At 41.0% G+C, this 19,954-nt stretch overlaps 2 protein-coding genes across 2 annotated transcripts in view; one reads left to right on the top strand and one right to left on the bottom strand.

Annotated features, from left to right (window-relative positions):
- Positions 1 to 1,206, top strand: part of CDC20B (cell division cycle 20B) — a 65,930-nt gene extending 64,724 nt beyond the window's left edge. The window contains exon 12 of the mRNA XM_040262530.1: positions 736 to 1,206. Within this exon, the coding sequence (XP_040118464.1) occupies positions 736 to 836 (101 nt within the window). The 3' untranslated portion in view covers positions 837 to 1,206. The remainder of the gene's footprint in view (positions 1 to 735) is intronic.
- Positions 1,207 to 5,243: 4,037 nt separating this feature from the next.
- LOC120879511 (granzyme A-like) lies at positions 5,244 to 15,407 on the bottom strand. The gene is made up of 5 exons (XM_040262526.1): positions 15,248 to 15,407; positions 11,424 to 11,568; positions 9,507 to 9,648; positions 9,039 to 9,308; positions 5,244 to 7,052 (listed from the first exon to the last, which is right to left on the bottom strand). Exons 1-5 carry the CDS (start codon positions 15,312 to 15,314, stop codon positions 6,891 to 6,893), a joined length of 786 nt encoding a protein of 261 aa, XP_040118460.1. The 5' UTR covers positions 15,315 to 15,407; the 3' UTR covers positions 5,244 to 6,890.
- Positions 15,408 to 19,954: the final 4,547 nt, after the last annotated feature.

Genomic DNA, 19,954 nt, shown 5'->3' with positions numbered 1-19,954 from the left:
AATTGGTGGAGTAGAGAAGATAGAACTAATAATGGTAGAAGGCATGAGGTTGTGGGGAACTAAAAGCTGGTCCCCTCAGAGCTACCCAAGTCAAGTCTCTGGAACCTGGGAATGTAACTTTATTTGGTGAAAGGGTCTTTGCAGGTGTAATTAAGTTGAGGATTTTGAGATGAGATCATTCTGGATTATCCAGATGGGCCCTAAATGTAATAGCAAGCGTCTTATAAGAGGCACACAGAGGAGAACAGACACACAGAAGTGGAGGCGACTTGACCACCGAAGCAGAGACTGGAGTGATGTGGCCACCATTCTGGGACGGTCAGCAGCTGCCAGAACTAGAAGAGGCAGGGAATGGAGTCTCCAGAGGAAGCCAGCCCTGCCAGCCCCTTGATTTGGGACTTCTGGCTTGTGAGAGAATATATTTCCGTTGTCTTAAGCCATGCAGCTTGTGGTAATTTATTACAGCAGCCCCAGGGATCTAATACAAGGGGGAAACACCCTGAAGGGGCAACGGTGCAGCAGAACTTGGCCACTTTAGGCTGTTCCCCAGAGCCCACGCTGACTGTGTTTTCTTGGCAAAGGTGCAGTGGGAGTGCCAGCCCCGAATGTGGCAGGTGTTTGGAGAAGCCCTTTATCCTGGGATGGGATTCATGGCCCCCAGCTTAGGTTGCTTCCCAGAACTAGGCAACAGCCCTTGACACGTGGAACATGAGCTGTCTGTCTGTCTTCCCACAGACCACCGAGGCCGAGTGCTACACCTGGCTTTGAGTCCAGACCAGACACGAGTCTTTTCTGCTGCAGCGGATGGCACAGCCTGCATATGGAATTGCTGCTAGTCACTCAGCCCCTCCCGGCTTCAGCTTCCTCGTTTTGACACGAGAACAATGATAGTGGCCTTGCCTTCTCCCTGGCATTGTCATGAGGCTCAAACAAGATGGGGCTTTTCCTGAGGTGAATGCCTGTTCCCCTGACCTTTTTCTCAGGTTACTTTACTTGCTCTGTTTCATCCCACCGCGACTTCCAGATGTCGTCTCATTCTGTGCTTCTCTTTCTGCTTTCCTCCTCCTCCGCTTTTCTTCTCTCTCTGTCTCCTCCTTGTTAGAGATGCATTTTCACTGCTATAGTCCCAAGAATATCTACTGCAAAGATTTGTAAACTCTTCTTTCCCCCTTCACTTTTTCCCCAGGCTCCAGCCTTATACTTGGGTCTCTGGAGATATATATATATATATATATATTTTTTTTTTTTTTTTTCTATTTTGGCCGTGGTGTGGCATGGTCTTAGTTCCCTGACTAGGGATCAAACCCATACCCCTGCAGTGGAAACTTGAAGTTGTAACCACTGGACCATCAGGGAAGTCCCTTGGTTATTTCTTCATTGAGATCCTTTTCTGTCTTTAGCTCAAACTCGATACATTAAAAACACAACTTATTCACTTGAATAAGCACAACTTACTCATTTAAATATTGATTAAAGTGCTCCTCTGTGTCAAGCATAAGGCTTCCCTGGTGGCTCAGTTGGTAGAGAGTCTGCCTGCAGTGTGGGAGACCTGGGTTTGATACCTAAGGTGGAAAGATCTCCTGGAGAAGGAAATGGCAACTCACTCCAGTATTCTTGCCTGGAGAATTCCATGGACAGAGGAGCCTGGTGGGCTATAGTCCATGGCATCACAAGGAGTCGGACATGACTGAGAAACTAACTTTAATGTGGATTAAGCATATGGATTATTTCCTCCAGACAAGGACTTCCTTGAGACTCCCTTTTCTCTCTTCATGATCTCCTCTTACCCTGGTCATCCCATCACTCAGGGAGCCTCCTGGTTATTCAGTTTACTCCTTGTTCTCTATCTTTTGTTTCACCCTAGTAACTCCTTGGAGAAGGCAATGGCAACCCACTCCAGTACTCTTGCCTGGAAAATCCCATGGACGGAGGAGCCTGGTGGACTGCCGTCTATGGGGTTGCACAGAGTTGGATGCGACTGAAGTGACTTAGCAGCAGCAGCAGCAGCAGTAACATCCTATACACCTGATGACCAATTTGTGGCAATTGCCTTCTACCTGGTTTCCTGTCTTTATTCTTAATGGGTTTCCACATTACTGTTAGGTTTAATTTCTAAAAGCACTGTGCTGATCCTCCCAGTCCCCTGCTCATAAACTCTCAGTGACTCCCCATTATCTAACCTCCTTGACCTCAACCTTGGAATCTGAGCCCAGAATCTGAAGTTAGGGGACCTATACTTAACTAGGCTCTGCCATAAAGTTACTGAGTGACCTTGGGTATGCCACGACATTTGCAAATAGGGCTTTGGATTTGATAGCTGCTAAGGTTTTTTCAAGCTCATCAGGTCACTGTTCTTTTTAACGTTAACCCTCACTCACCTCCTGTGTTATTGCTGGGCTGTCATGATTTCCTGCCTTATGCCTTTGTTGGAGCGCTCATCTAGTCTGGAATTCCTGTTCCTCAGTTCCTTTGCTCTGTACCTTCACTTAAGTCCCATCCTCTCCAGGAAGTGTTTTGAAATAATGTTACCTGGCTTTGAACTCTTGGTATCAGCCTGTGTCACCTACTTTGTGTTAATATAACTATTCTAATTGTTTTAAAAAATCTTTTATTAGTATGGGAATCTTTGTTTATTTAAACTTCAGCATGCTTATTTCTTTCACAAAATTGTATTGAGGAGTGGAGGGAGCACATGTTATATTTTTTAGTGCCCTCTGGAATGTTTTGCATGTGTCAACTAACATATGTTGATTAAATTATTTACTTTATCATAAATGGCTTTTACCAATACACACACATTCCTTTAATATCTCTCTTCAAAAAATAATACCAAATAAGTGAAAGTGAAGTCGCTCAGTCGTGTCTGACTCTTTGTGACCCCGTGGACTATAGGCTACCAGGCTTCTCCATCCATGGAATTCTCCAGGCAAGAATACTGGAGTGGGTTACCATTTCCTTCTCCAGCGGATCTTCCCGACCCCAGGTTCGAACCCAGGTCTCCTGCATTGGAGGCAGATGCTTTAACCTCTGAGCCACCAGGGAAGCCCAAATAATGCCTTGATAATTGAAAAGTGGAATAGTAAATACAAGGAGTATTAGGACTCTCCTGACAAATTGACAATGTATTCTGTTCTTTACCCTGTTTTTAAACTCAGAAAATCTGCTTGGTAGTGCTAGTAATTCTTACCTTACAAAATTTTAGGTCACGAAAAAGTGCAAATGTGATACATCCCTCTAATGCACACTCTTCTTTTTTAAGATAATGGCTATCATTTGATCTTATTTAGCCAAGTATAAACTATAAGAAAAAGTTTAGCAGGGAAAGCAGCAAAATGGTGAGACCATTTCCAGTTTCCCCCACTATTCTGATATGGTTACATCTCTCTTAAAAATCTCGTGAGACTAAGACATGACCAAAGGACCAAAGATTACTTCTCTCAATTAATACTGGTGTGTGAACAAGGTTCACACAACTATTTTTAAGTGAACTTCAAAATCTGTAATAAATGTTGCCAGTAGAGAAACATTTAAGAAAAACAGCAATATATCTTTTACTGCTGTTAGTTTTATGGAAGTCTGGAATATGGTTTCAGTAAAGAAAAAATGAACTCAGACAATACACAAAACAGAAGATTTAGCTACAAAAATTGTGTAGTATAAAATTTTGAGTAATAATTCACATAAAGGATATAAATCTTAAGTGTATAGCTTAATGTATTTAATTTATGAATAGATTAAGATCAAGATCTATGAGTAAATTATCCAGATCAAGATGGGAACATTTCTTTTACCCCAGAAGATTCTTTGTGTCACTTAGTCAACACCCCTCCACTATTCCAACCTTGGTTACCATGAATTAGCTTTTCTTTCTGCCAATCTTCAGTAAATGTAATAATATAGTAAATATTCTTTTATGTGGAGTCTGGTTTCTTTTATTCAACATTAAATTTGTAGGAGTAGTTACTGTTGCTGCATGTAACTATAGTTTGGTTTTTTAATTGCTGTATAATATCACATTGTATATACAACAATTGTTTTTCTATTTTATTATAGATGGAAATTTATTTTTAATTTTAACTTTCAAGAATAAAGTTGCTATGGACATTCTCAAACACATATTTGGTGGGGAAAAGCCCTCATTTCTGTTTGGACTATACCCAAGAGTAAGAATTGTTAAGTCAGAGCATATGTGTTTATTCAGTTTTAATAGACACTGTCACTTTTCCTAAGAAACTCTACCAATTTACACTTCCACCAGCAATGAACAAGAGTTTCACACAACTATTTTTAAGTGAACTTCAAAATCTGTAATAAATGTTGCCAGTAGAGAATATTCCATCCGTCTTCTTGTTGCTATTAAAATCCTAATTATGGATTATAGCAGACATCTAAAATATCATCCTAGTGACTCTCTTATCTCTTTTAGATATCAGCATGAGATTTCATTTCTAATATAAGGGTTCTTATCACCAGCTTCATATTAAAATCGTTGGGGAAACTTATAAAAAGAACACTTTGTCCTGGTTCTCATCAAATTAAATAAAAATTTCTAAAAGTGAGGCATAAAAAGAATACATTTGAATCAGTTCTAATGAGGTGGATGAAACTGGAGCCGATTATACAGAGTGAAGTAAGCCAGAAAGAAAAACACCAATACAGTATACTAACACATATATATGGAATTTAGAAAGATGGTAATGATAACCCTGTATGTGAGACAGCAAAAGAGACACAGATGTATAGAACAGACTTTGGACTCTGTGGGAGAGGGAGAGGGTGGGATGATTTGGGAGAATGGCATTGAAACATGTATACTATCATGTAAGAAACGAATCGCCAGTCTAGGTTTGATACAGGATACAGGATGCTTGGGGCTGGTGCACTGGGATGACCCAGAGAGATGGTATGGGGAGGGAGGTGGGAGGAGGGTTCAGGATTGGGAACTCATGTACACCCGTGGCAGATTCATGTCAATGTATGGCAAAACCAATACAGTATTGTAAAGTAAAATAAAGTAAAATTAAAAAAAAAATAATACAGGATGCTTGGGGCTGGTACATGGGGATGATCCAGAGAGATGATATGGGGTGGGAGGTGGGAGGGGGATTCAGGATTGGGAGTTTGTATACACCTGTGGTGGATTCATGTCAATGTATGGCAAAACCAATACACTATTGTAAAGTAAAATAAAGTAAAAATAAAATTTAAAAAAATTAATAATAATAAAAATAAAAGTGAGACATTGGTCATTTTAAAGAGCCTGGTAAGTCTAATGGGCAGCCATGGTTGAAAACCAGTGGACCAGTATTTTGGTCAGTCTGTAAGCTATGTCCTTTCTTTTGTTTTAAGAAGCTGTCTCTTAGTGTTGCTGTATGTTCTTAATTTGGACATACCATGTGTTTATATGTATATGTTTACATATGTATACATACACACACATAAGATTTATATTCCAAAACGAACTGATGGAAATCAAAGGAATCTGTTCATATAATCTCATCTTGATGCGGCTACTGGGCTGATGACTATCCACTATGTTCAGCATGCTGAATGAACATCTTGGTTTCTCTCCCAAAGGAAACTTTCAGACCATGATTCAGCATTCACTCCCTAGTATGAGATGGCAGCCACTGTAACCGTGTTGATTGTACCTACCCAGGCTCAAGGATGAGGAGAACCAAGAAAACACCTAGCTAACCCAAAGCTTAAATTCAAACTACTGAGAAAGGAGGCTGACTTTCTCTAGCTAAGTGCCTTGTTAATATTCCCTAGAATTTTAATTTCCATTTCTCACCTGCTTTGAAAAACAAGGAATTTCCTGTTTCTGCTTCTCCCAATGGACTCAGGTTCTTGTATATAAATCTGAGTAGCAGGTTTTGATGTAGTACAATGGCCTATGAAGGGCAAATATTTCCTTTTAATCCAAATGCTCCAGATTGGCTGCTTCTGTTTCTTGCAGAATTGCTGGGCCCTTGACTGTACTTGTTACTAGACAGACTGACCTTAGTGTTCCTCCTGCTGGGCCCAGCCCGTTGAATCAGTGAAGTGAATAATTCAAGTCAAATTTGCATGTCACTTGTCACATGGATGACACGGGTAACCCTGGTCCCTTAATCTGTCCCTTGCATTATCCACAAGATCTCTGTATTACTCTGTTCCACTTTGCTGGTGGATATCTGCCTGCTATATGTTATAGGAGACAAGTACAGTGATAGAAGTTGATTTTATTTATAATGAAATTAAGAAATTACAGCACTGGGTGTATATCTGAAGAAAACCATAATTCAAAAAGATATGTGCATTCCAATGTTCATTGAAGCACCACTTAACAATCACCAGGACATGGAAGCAACCTAAATGTCCATCAGAGGAATGGATAATAAAGATGTGGTACATATATACAATGGAATATTACTCAGCCATAAAAAGAGCAAAGTAATGCCATTTGCAGCAATGTGGATGGACGTAGAGATTGTCATACTGAGTGAAGTAAGATACAGAAGGTCAAATATCATATGATATCACATGTATGTGGAATCAAAAAAGGGTAAAATGAACTTATTGATGAAACAAAAGTAGAGTCACAGATGTAGAAAACAAGCAAGGTTATCAGGGATGGGGGGAGTGATATATTGAGAGATTGGGACTGACATATACATACTACTATCAATTTATTTAAAGTAGGTAACTAATAAGAACCTGCTATATAGCACAGGGAGCTCTATTTAATACTCTGTAATGGCTTATATAGGAAAAGAATCTAAAAAAAGAGAGGATATATGTGTAACTCTGTTTCACTTTGCTGTACACCTGAAACTAATACAACATTGTAAATCAACTATACTTCAATACAGTTTTTTAAACAGTGACAGCAAATGAAATACAAGTATCTAAACTGCTTGCTTCATAGTCTTAACTATCCAGTTGAGGTGTTTCTTTGAGAGAAGGATATAGACGCCGGGCCCTCGAGGGTCTCCGCATCTCTTCGGAATGCCAAAGGCAGTGATGCCTCTGAAAGTGCCTTCACATATCAGAGGGCTTCCAGAATCTCCCTTGGGAAAAACAAGAGGAATGGTGGAGATCAGCGTCGAGTGTGACCACTAGCAGCATGGAAGAAATGCCATTCAATGTGAAGCATTTAACGTGAAGTTAAGACCAACCTTGACTTACTTGATGATGAGTGCTTAAAAAACCAAAGTGTTGAGGAATATTCAATGATATAGTCAATTTTTTTTCTTGAGATGTTTACAAAGCAGTGAAAATTGAAATGAAACTTGAATTATTATTTGTGGAATCCAGTGATTTTGAGACAAACTCTCTGATTTAGAAACTCTCCTTTTTGTCATTTTCTCAAAATGCTAAGTAACTCAAAGCATAAAACAGTCAAATGCAGATGGGCCATTGAGGCAAAAAATAAAAGCTATGTTTTCTAGTTCTTCTGGGAGTTAATTGTTTTCTCAAAGGAACAAAACCAAAGCAACTCGTTCTTCACCTTCTCAAACAGAAATTGCTCCCTTGAATCTCTCTCTCTTTTTTTTTAATGAGAAAGAAACATTTAATGAAAGAAGTTATACCTCTTAAGAGCATATGGAATGTGAAAGACTCAGATTTCATCAATTCATCAATACAGTAACCGTTGAAGAGAAAATTACACGGTAAAGCTTGTGTCTTTCACCTTATCATAGGCTCAGTGAGTATTAAAATTAGACCTTGGAGGTCCATTCCTTCAAACTCCCACAAACGCCATTCTTCTCTAGCAAACACTGTTCATTTAGTCAATATTCATGGAGTACCTACCAGGTGCCATGCAGTCTTCTAGACACTAGGACTAGATCAGTGAACAAAATAGATGAAAAGTACTACTCTTGTGGAATTTGCACTATTCTTCGCTCTTCCTCCTAAGTCTCTTGAGCATCTGATGCTAGACGGATGCTCCTGGAAGTCAGTGATTATACTTCAGAGCTCCCTCCTTAGGAGGGGGGCTTCAGTTAGCTGTAAGTCATGCTTTATTCTTGTGACTGCACTACCCAGTATGTGACCTTGCCTTCTCTCAAGGAACTCTGTGTGACCCCATGGACTATACAGTCCATGGAATTTTCTAGGTGAGAATACTGGAGTGGGTAGCCTTTCCCTTCTCCAGGGGATCTTCCCAATCTGGGGATCAAACCCAGGTCTCCTGCATTGCAGGTGGATTCTACACCAGCTGAGCCACAAAGGAAGCCCCAAGAAACTCTAGATCAGCGTATTTAAAGATATTTAAAGTCTAGAGACATGATTGGCTGTTTCCCTGCTGTGGCTTTAGGGATGACTGGTGTTGCTCAATGAAGAGTCATTGAGGCTTGTACCTGGAATTCTGCAAACAAAAGGTTCCAAGAGTGCAGTTCCATCCCAGTGAGGTGAGAAGGGACAAACCAGTGCTCAGGGTTTAAACCTTAGTCAAATGTTCTTCTGCCCCTATCTTTAAGGAGAGACCTGTCCCAGCCCTTCTCAGGGCACACTGAGAGGGAGGCTTGCATGTTCTCTGGTATGGAGTGCTTGGAAGTTGTTTCCAAAGGTCGAGCTCGGCTCTAGGAAGCTATGCAGTTTACTCCAAGATCTTCAGTCAGTCTTGGGAATGCAGGCATTTCAGACTTATCTGGCTAAATGGCAGAGGAATTATTAGGGGGTGCTCAGATGGGGAAAGGCACTGAAGGCCCTAGATGAACCCTGACTTCAGCTCTCCTGAGTGTTACATATTTTTTTCAGTTTAGATCTATATACGTTAATATGAAAAATGAGCAAAAATTGCTTCTTAGTGGTTTTTGATATAAAGTTAAGAATATGCAAGTAGTTCAACCCAGGCACTAGCAGTGAACTTGTTATTTTTGATGAACAACTCATCTGAGCTGAGAACATTAATTTATTTGACTGGAGTTTTATCAAACTTCTTTTAAAAAGCACTAGGACCCTGTAGAAGCCAACGCAAAGCATGACGTCACACTCTCTATATCTGCATGACTTAACCCAACAGCTCAAGTTTGGGATCTTATTTTACTTACATGGCAGGAGTCTTTTCCACCTTGGAGGCTTCCAGCACAAATCATATTCTGTCCAATCACAGGATTATAATTATAGTGTGATTGATCATTGCAGATTTTTCTGTCTATGATGGTGACATTGACTTCTCTCAAAATATCGGACTTAGGGGAATTGTTGTAAAACTGTCCCCACCCTGCAACTCGACATGCAGTTCCTGGTTTCACATCACTGCCCACTTTGGGGAGCCGAAGGATAGCCACGTTTTTATTAAGTGTTGCTTTTTTGTTCAGCTGTTGGAAGGCAAGCAAAAAGAGTTAACAGAAAAAGATAATAAAAATGTCACTTTTTAAATTTAAGTTCTAGCCCAACTGCCAGGGACCCTCTCATACAGTTATCAGGCCGCTAAAAAAGATTTCCATGTCAGAAGCCAGATTGTAGGAGCTTCTGTGACTTTTGAATCAATCAAAAGTATAATCAAAGGTCTGTACCTTTAGAAGTTTAAGATCGCCTTCATGTGTGTTCTCGTCATAGCACGGATAGGGAAACGCTTTCTTAACGAACCTGATCTGTTTTTCAGGCTCTTTCTTGCTTATTGAATGAGCCCCAAGAATGATCTGGGATTTCTGGTTCCTGAAAACAGACACAATACTGTTAATTTGGTTTACTCTTTAAAACAGGAGCTAAGCATATTATGGGCTGATCAGTTTCACTGTCCCATCTATAAATGTGCTTGCTGTGGAAATACCTGTTTGTGACTCAGAAAAAAATGTATACTTTTAAGAATAAAAGTGAATTGTTTATGAATTTATCATTATCATCATGCTGACCTGCAGCTTATTTATAACAAGCTAAACTAGGTTCATTGAAAATCAAATGATAAGAGAATTCCATGGGGGACTTCCTCAGTGGTCCAGTGGTTGGAGTCTGCCTACCAGTGCAGTGGACGCAGATTGCATCCCGGGTCTGGGAGGGTTCCCTATGCCGCGGGGCAGCTAGGCCAGTGCACCATGACTACAGAAGTCCTTGGGCCCTAGAGCCTGTGCTCCACAACAAGAGCAGCCGTTGCAGGGAGAAACCCACACACAGCAACTAGAGAGTAGCTCCTGCTTGCCGCAACTAGAGAAAGCCTGCTCACAGCAATGGAGACCCAGCACAGCCAAAAATTAAAATAAATATGTAATAAATATTGAAAAAAAAAGAGAATTCCATGGTAGCCAAGCCAAGTCTTGGGATCTTTGTTGGATTTATACTGTTGTCCCCTCAACCTTCCTTTGGTTGTAATAGAGAATCTGGTTGCAGATGACTGGAAAACAGAAGTCTCAGTGGTCTAGCAACAAAAGCAAAAGACACTATATAGTTGTAGAACTAACGCACTGAAGAAATCTTAGTAAGAGGACAACAAGCTTATCTTAAATGGGCAAACTTTCAAAAATAGATTGCTTAATGGAAAACCCTATGTGCATGGCACTGAGTGTGTATATTTGAGGGAAAGGTGGTCTAAAGGGAGGGGCCCTTCGGATCTTCCTTTTCTTACTCCATGCTGAAGATTCATTTTGGTTAATAAAATCAAGATACTCTCTGATGTATTAATGATGAAGGCCATTATCATTCATAACTTAGTATAAACTACACCAACAATATATTCACACTGCTGTTTTTCCATGACATAGCTGATATTAGTCTCACTTAGACCTTAAAACAGTGCTTTCAGTAGAGTATACTTTGACGATGAAATGGTCTATAAGTCCGCACTGTCCAATATGGAGCCCCATGTAGGCTACCGAGGACTTGAAATGTGGCCAGTGAGACTGAGGATCTAAATTTGTCCTTTGACTTAACTTTAATGAGTGCAAATGTATATGACTATAGATAACGCATGTAACCAAGATGATAGTGGCTATCATAATGGACAGCCCAAGTTTAGAGGCTTGATTTAGGGAGAGAAGAAAAGACCAGCCCTGAAAGAGGTTTGAAGGCCGTGGTTGACCATGGTTACGAAATGGCTGAAGGTGTGAAAAGTTTTAAGAAAACAGGAAGGTTTTCAAAAGAAGCCTTCTCTACTTGACAGTGGTGCTCAGGTCCCTGAGGGCACACTGAACTTTTTCGCCCTTCTGCACCATCATGAGGTCAAGACCAGAAGCCAAGACTTGCAGCCCTTGAGCCTGGTGGCTCCAGAGGAGATCTTCCAAAAGTGCTCTGGATGCTGCTTCCTCTTTGATCTGTTTCTCTGGGGCTGAGTCTGGCCTCAACTCCCATTTGGGGTTTTAAAGCAAGCTGCCAAAGATGTAAATGCTGTGAAGATCCTGTGGCTTTAATGATATTTACTCTCTTTGTTGATATTCCCCCAAGTTAGACCATCTCCACAAAAGTTGTTTTTTTTTTTTTTTTTAAACCCAAGAACTTACAGGTCACAGTGAGCTGCAGTCAATACCCAGTCTTCGGCAATCAAAGCTCCGGCACAGATATTTTCCTTGTTAAGTAGTAGCAGCACCATGTAGGGTCTTGAATGAGGAGTCACTTGATTTCCTCCAATAATTGTTTCACAGAGATCTATTCAAAAGACGAAGACAAGTCATATCAGTGACCGCCCTAAAGAGCTCTACTTATAATCACGTTTCTAAGGCTAGACATGCTTTTCCCACATAGAGAGGAGGAGGGATGAGAGCTCCACCCCTTCATGTCAATTTCAGATGTGGGCATGCTTGCTAAGTCTCTTCAGTCGTGTTCAACTCTTTGCAACCCTATGGACTGTAGCCCGCCAGGCTCTTTTGTCCACGGGATTCTCCAGGCAAGAATACTGGAGTGGGTTGCCATGCCTTCCTCCAGGGGATCTTCTCGACCCAGGGATCCAACCCGTGTTGCCTGCAGCTCCTGCACTGCAGGCAGATTCTTTACCGTGGAGCCACTGGCAGAGCCCGGATCAGATACCTGAATGTAAATCCCATTCCTGTTGGAGTCTGAGAGGTCTTGCTCTTTCACCCACAGAAACCATGCCATTGGCAGGTCCAGGGATTATCAGGCTGCAAATCTGTCACAGCCACTGGCCTCAGGCCTCAGGACGTGTAAAGGGCAGACAACTGTGCATGAGTTTATACCAGTAACTGGTGCTACAGGAATTGCTGGTGTCTGCCCATCCCTCCCCTTTTCTGGCTAAGTATTAATCTGGGGGAAGCAGAGTTGCTTTTACAAGCTTGAAAACCTCCCTTTTCACCCCGAGCTCTTGCAAAACACCACAGCTTACAAACTGGCATTAGCACCTTTTAGCTGTGACCCTACCCATGAGTTTTTTGGTCATCATGAGTCTTTTCCTTATTGAAATTTGTACCCTTCTCATTCATAAATTGAGAGACTGTCTTTTGCACCTGAAACTCTTCTTCAATCTCCAGACTGAACCACGTGGTTTAATCTAAGCCCCTTTCTAATGAAGAGAAGTGAGAAGATGCTATAAGGAGAGAATTCTGCCTTAGCCAAATTTCCTTGGTGATAGACCAAGAGTAGAGACTATTAGAGAAAAGTGAAATGGAAGCCCCAAATCACTGCAGATGGTGTTTGCAGCCATGAAATTAAAAGACGCTTACTCCTTGGAAGGAAAGTTATGACCAACCTAGACAGCATATTAAAAAGCAGCGAGATTACTGAGGGCAGGAGGAGAAAGGGATGACAGAGGATGAGATGGTTGGATGGCATCACCAACTCAATGGACATGGGTTTGGGTAGACTCCAGCAGTTGGTGATGGACAGGGGGCCTGGCATGCCCTGGGGTTCATGGGGTCGCAGAGTCACACATGACTGAGTGACTGAACTGAACTGAGATGGAAGCACAAGGTAAACCATCCCTGTTGGTTGAAAGGTTGTTGTGCCCTCTTGATATACTCTCAGAGCCACCTTCCTACACCAGATGTTCTTGGATTCTTCTCAAGCATTGCTCCTGACCATTGACGAGGACTCATGGTTCTCTCAGTAGGGTACCATGCCTGTTTCTCTATTAATAAAGCCAACTTATTGCCAGATTTACAATGAGATGTAAATGATGAGAGGGGCAGGGAAAATGGGTGTCCAGAAGGGCTCTCATTTCCAGAAGGGAGTTGGGAAGGGGAAATCCTAGGCTCTAGAATAAAAGGATAAGGAACTTAGCAAAACAAATAGAACTTCACCTACATCTCAATTTTCCTGACGGATATCATGAAGAGATGGATTCCAAAGATGCATCTTTGGACTGTCTGAGCTGTAGAAATTGTAAACTCAGTACAATACTTCATTTTGCAGTCCTGTGATTGGTGAGCACAGAAAAAAGTCCTCATCTCCTGCAAACTAGGATTCGGGAAGAGGAATTAGAACAGGTGAAAAGCTTTAAAAACTAGCAATTCTTGGTCCCTACCTAGAATCAAAATAAATAAAAATCAGATAGGACCAGGGCTGAGATGTCAACATTGTTTCAATGTCTCCAGAGGATTCTAATGTGTAGAAAGATTGAGACAATCTGTCTAGAGGATTAAATCTTGCTTTGCTGGGTCTGTTCCATTTGGGAACCCATACTACTCTCCCTGACTGAAGAAAACAGAGTAATTTGCATTTGCTGTTTCCTTTGAAAAAAAGATTTGATTGGATTTTTTTTTAATCTGCTTGGTTTCAGTGTTTCATAGGACATGGGCTTCCCCCATGGGGAAGTCCATCCGCCTGCATGCAGGAGACGTGGATTTGATCCCTGGGTCGGGAAGATCCCCTGAAGAAGAAAATGGCATCCCACTCCAATATCCTTGCCTGGGAAATCCCATGGACAGAGGAGCCTGGTGGGCAACAGTCCATGGGTTCACAAAAAAGTTAGACGTGACTTAGTGACTAAACAACAACAATAACATGCTCTAACATAGTCACTGGAACACGCTTATATTTTGCTGCTGCTTAGTTGCTCAGTCATGTCCAACTCTTTGTGACCCCATGGTCTGTAGCTTGCCAGGCTCCTCTGTCCACGGGGATTCTTCAGGCAAGAATATTGGTGTGGGTTGTCATGCCCTCCTCCAGGGGATCTTCCCAACCCAGGGATCGAACCCAGGTCTTCTGCACTGCAGGTGGATTCTTTAGGGTCCTAGCCGCAAGGGAAGCCCATGCTTATATTAATAGTATTCCGTCCATTCTTCTGTTTCTGATGTCCTGCAACCTTATTATTTCTAAAATTTCTCCTTATTTTTAGATGCAGAGATCTTCCTTGGGAATTTTTGGTAAGATAGGTTCCATCAGCCCTTGTCCACCATTCCGCCTCCAAAAACTGCCAGACCATGGAGAAAACCCAAGCTCTACACTTGTTGGCACAGTTCAGCCTAGCCCCAGAGTCGTTATCAGTGCCTAGAAAGATTTTAAGGAATATCTAGAGCTACTCAGGGCTATTGTACCCTGTTGTACCCTATTACCCTTCTAGAGATAATCCCATGACTTTTACAGCATTTTAAACTAATGCCTGTGCAGCTCACATAAAATCAGGCTAGTTGGTTACTACCTAGTGCATCAAAGAATACACTTAATATAAAACACTATAGCACTGCCGAAGAGTCGATGCTCCCAGTGTCCTAATGTATTCCCAAGGACATACTAGCCTAGAGAAATAATGATGAATATTTGAATCATTTTGACTTGGGGGGGTACATCTAGGTCAGGTTTTTTTTTTAAAGACTGATGGATTATTGAAGTACAGTTGATTTTGTCGTTAAAACTATGCATTTTCTGCAGCAAGAAAGGCTGAGGTGTGGCTCTTCCTTTCCTGAAAGGTGCTATTTGTTTTCCTAATTTAAGAGCTTTATGTCTGTTTGATTACTTGTTTTTACAGTCCTTTTGGGCAATTTTCAAACCACACATTGGCAGCACTGGTGGTTCCATTATCTTTTATAAAGGAATTATAAAGAAGAAAGAAGGATTTTTCCTTCTAAAATAAAGATATATGTAGAGGGACTTTCTAGATGCCCCAGTGGTTAAGATTCTGTGCTCCCAATGCAGGGACACGGGTTCAGTCCCTGGTCTGGGAACTAGGATCCCACATGTCGCAACCAAGACCCAGTGCAACCAAGTAAATGAATGAATACAAATTAAAAAAAAAAAGATATATGTAGAATCCAAGGAAGAATGTTAAGACTTGCAGAAAAAAAACCTCCTCTTAGAACAGTTAGTTAATATTGCCAAAAAGTCTACTCCATTTTACTTAATTTATTACAGTGGAAATGACAAGGATCAGTCTTACCTTCAGGAATTAGGAGAAAAACGACAATTGAGAGAGTGGCTGCCAGAAAGATAGAGGAGTTCTTCATTGTGGCTGGTGTCCCCACATCAATCAATGTGAAATCTGTTTTCAGTTCTTGACTAGCTCTTATTTATATACCGAGAGTACGAAGGATGTGGTTTCCTTTTTTTCTTTCTTTCCCATTTCAAAGTTAGGCATTAGGGAAAGGAACCCCACAAGTGAGAACGGTGAGTAATCGCTCCTCACCGGAGGGTGTGACCCCCCCCTCGGTGAGGACCTCTGCCGGGAGAGGGTTGTAAATCCATGGCAGGCGGGGACTATGGGGCTTTGTTGCCATCAGAAGATAGTATACAAGAAGAGACCTCAAATGTTTCAACTGAGATTTTGAGCATTCTAGTTTTCATCACAACATTATCTCCTCTATCCATTACCTATCATAAATGAAAGCTCTTTATAGTCTTTAATCAGAGATTTAAAATCGGTCACCTAAAAATTGGTCACTAGCCAAATGTCTTTTTAGTTATCACCTAGGATTTTGCAAGAATGAATTGGCCAAGTACACATGGAAATGCAGGAGGGAATCTTATTTATTCGTAAGTTCCTGCCTGGATTTTCCTTCTCCACTTTGTTGAGGTAATTTGTTGTGCCCCTACCTGGAATCTGGCAGGTGGGGTTAGGGAGCACTGGTTTTTTCCACGCCGGCCTCTGGTTGTGCTTCCCCTGACGGTTTGATTTTACAGCTTTAGACATGTGAGAGTATCTGAATTTCTCCTCCCTCCCTCCTTCCCTTCCTCTCTCCCTTCTTCCTTTCCTCTCTCCCTTCCTTCTTTCTGGATTTAGCTAAGAAAGGAAAATGGGAGTCAGATATCACTATTTTGTTCCGATATTGGAGAACAGCTCTAAGAAGGATCATTCTCTGTCTCTGAAGGAACAGTCAGTATTCAGTATGCTTTCTATTAGAAATGTCATCAGCTCTTTTTCTGAGCTGAGGATGTGGTCTTTATTATACTACATAAATAGTAATGTGTTTGATCAGGGTGTTGGCTGTTAACCAGCCATCCCCAGAGTTAACACCCTGAGGCTTTCAAACTCAGAGCTTGCTTTTTCAGAAATCACGTGACCTTGGAAGGAAACCCCACTGAGACCCCTGTGTTTCTTTTTCTCAGCTATCACTGGTGCATCAAAGGTGAATCATTTTCAGTAAAACAGTGGGATACCCTGCTTCTGGTTTTGGTGAATAATTTTAACGCAGACTAAAAACCTCAATTTTTAATTGACTATAAGCTACTGAAAATTTCCTAAAGGAAATTTTATATAGTTCTGTTTCTTTTTATGTGACTATGCTTACCCTCCCTTGACATATGGTAATGTTTAAAAAGGTATTTATTGATTTTGTTTTTGACTGTTCTAGGGCTTTCTTGCTGCATGTGGGCTTTCTCTAGTTGCAGTGAGCAGGGGCTACTCTGTAGTGCAGGAGCTTCTCTTTGCAGTGGCTTCTCTTGTGTGGAGCACAGGTCTTAGAGTGAAGGCACAGTAGTTGTGGAGCACAGGCTTAGTTATCCTGTGGCATGTGGGATCTTCTCAGACCAGGGAGGAACCCGTGCCCCTGAACTAACAGGGGGGGCTCTTAAGCACTGGACCACGCATGGAAATACCTCATGATGATTTTTAACAGCTTTTGAGATATAATTTACATACTATCAAGTTCACTCATTTGACGTGTATCATTCACTGGCTTTCAAGCTATTTTGAGTTGTGCAACCATCACCATAATCTGATTCTAGAACACTTATCATTCCCCAAGAAAGTCTCATAGCCATTAACAGTCACTCAGCATTACCCTCCTTTCCCTGACTCCCCTGCCCTAGACAACTTCTAATCTAACTTCTGGCTTCTTAGACTTGCCTGCTTTGGACATTTCATATAAATGGAAATGCCCAGTATGTGGTCTTCTGTGATTGATTTCTTTCACTTAGCTTGATGCTTTTAATTCCTTTTTATTGTCAAATAATATTCCATCACATGGAAGTATATTTTATTTGCCAGTTTAGCAGCTGATATGCTTTTTGTTGTTTCTACTTTTTACCTATTATGAATAATGCCATGTTTTTGTGTGGACATATGTTTTCATCTGGGGGGTGGGGCATAAACCTAAGAGTGGGATGACTATGTCATATTTTAGCTATGTTTAGCATCTTGAAGAACTTCTACTTTTTAAAGTGGCTGAATCATTTTATATTGCATTAACAATGTATGAAGATTTCAGGTTTCTAAACTATTGTCAATAGTTGCTATTAGTATTATTTTTTACAATTGCTATTATAGTGAGTGTGAAGAAGTTTCTAATTGTGGTCTTGATTTGCATTTCTGCAATGACTGATGACTAATGTTGAGTTTCTTTTCATGTGCCACCAGGAGAGTCCTATAAGTATAAATTTAAAAAATTGTAAATTAAGGCTACCTATTTATACTCTTGGGAAAATGTTTAATTTATTCCAGTTATGAGTGAGCCTTTACAATATTGTAAGCCAGTAGTTCTCAAAGTGTGGTTGGTGGACCCCTGCGTGTTCCTGAAACTTTTTCAGGGGTCTGTGAGATTAAATTAATTTTCATAATAATGCTAAGATGTTGCTTGTTTCTATACCTGTGTGTTAACATTTTCACTAATGTCATAAAGGCAATGATGGGGAAAACTGCTGGTGTCTTAGCACAAATCAATGCAGTAGCATCAGACTGTACTAATAGTCACTGTATTCATTGTCAGACACTCTCAGAAAAGAAAACCAGTTTCAATGAAGAACGTCTTTGATGAGACAGCAGAAACAGCAAAATTAAAAAAAATTGACACATCTTTACCCTGTAGTAAATTTTAGTGTTACTACTCTGTAGTAAAACTGCTAAGACACCAGCAATTTTCCCCATCATTGCCTTTGTGACATTAGTGAAAATGTTAACACACAGGTATAGACACAATAGTAAATGTCTGTAGTAAAAGTCTTCTTAATATTCTCTGTGATGTGGGAAGTGTGCAGTGTATGTGGGAAGCATGTTGGTTGCACATTAAAGTACTATGGTTGCTTTGATGAAAAACACTAGTGTAATTGAGTTGCTCATTGATCTATCTCTTTCATGGAATACTATTTTTATTTGAAAGAATGCTGATTCATTTTTGCTATGCAGCAGCGGCGACAGAGGATGAGATGGTTGGATGGCATACTGACAGTGTGAGCAAACTCTGGGAGATAGTGAAGGACAGGGAAGCCTGGCGTGCTGCAGTCCATGGGGTCGCAGAGAGTCAGACATGACCAAGAGACTGAACAACAACAAGAAGCTGATACAACATTGTAAATCAACTATACTGCAGTAAAATTAAGAAAAAAAGAAAGCCGACAGACAAAATATGATTATTCAGACTTTGATATTTAATGACAGTTTCTCAAATATGAATGAAGTGAAACTATCACTTAAGAGAAAACAACTGACAATGTTTGTTGCTAACGATAAAATTAGAGTTTTGGAAACACTTGTATCTGCTTTCACAAGCTTGACATCTTCCCAATACTTAAGGACTTTCCCAATCAGATGGTAGTGATATTAACAAATGTATTTTTAAAATATTGTGCAATGAATGCGTCAGAACTTGGAAAATCTACATAACTCAATGAATTAATATTTTCCAAAAGAGCAATGCATGCTATTATATGCATTTATATTTGAATTTGCTGTCCTCTTTCCATGGTCATAGAGAAGTGAATCAGCTGTTGAGGACAAGGCCTGGAATCACATTAATTAATGCATTACATAAATATTAATTGCACACCTCTGAGGTACCAGACACAGTGCTAAATGCTGGAGATAAGACATAAAGGTGAATAAACATTTAATTTTTGCCTTATGGAGCATAGAGTCTACTAAGAAAGAAATTTATAAACATATGAAATGTTTTAAAATTGTGTTCGTGATGGGCAGGGAGGCCTGGCGTGCTGCGGTTCATGAGGTCGCAAAGAATCGGACACGACTGAGCGACTGAACTGAACTGAAAGGAACAAAACTTGGTTCTGAAGTGGAGAATACTAAGAGAGGGTCTGACTCTGAGAGGATGCCGTGCCATGCCAAGCTGCTTCAGTCGTGTCCGACCCTGCGTGACCCCATGGACGGCAGCCCACCAGGCTCCTCTGTCCACAGGATTCTCCAGGCAAGAACACTGGAGTGGGTTGCCATTTGAGCAGCCAACATTAAAGCCAAACTGAGAAAACCTAGTGGGGAGTGGGTGTGTGTGCAGGTGTGCGTGTGAGTGCCTGTGAGGGTGGGGACATATGTGAGGGTGTGTGTGAGGGCACAGATCCTGGTGTGTGTGTGTGTGTGTGTGTGTGTGACTGAGGAGAGAATCTTGGCACAGCCGGAGTGAAGTGAGTACAGAGATGCCAGCTTGCGCAGGGCCTTGTACACTGTGGTAAGTTCATTGTTCTTAATGTTTGTGCAAAGGCCTCTGTTAGAGGATTTTTTATTAATACATTTTTGGATCTGGGTGATTATTGGCCACTCTGCTCATGACAAATTGAGGACACGGGAGCCAGAGAGCTTGAATGAGTTCTTCAGAGTTGTGTGGTGAGTTAGAGGCAGAGTGAAGTTAGGACCTCTGGCCCAGGTTCGTTGCTCTGCTTACTCCATCAATCAACGCTGCAGATAAATTGCTTCTGTGGTTGG

Source organism: Oryx dammah, unplaced genomic scaffold (assembly GCF_014754425.2).
Source record: "Oryx dammah isolate SB20612 unplaced genomic scaffold, SCBI_Odam_1.1 HiC_scaffold_20, whole genome shotgun sequence".
In the NCBI taxonomy this organism is placed as follows: domain Eukaryota; kingdom Metazoa; phylum Chordata; class Mammalia; order Artiodactyla; family Bovidae; genus Oryx; species Oryx dammah.
The sequence above is the reverse complement of the archived record's forward strand: the minus strand, read 5'-3'. Positions and strand labels throughout refer to the sequence as shown.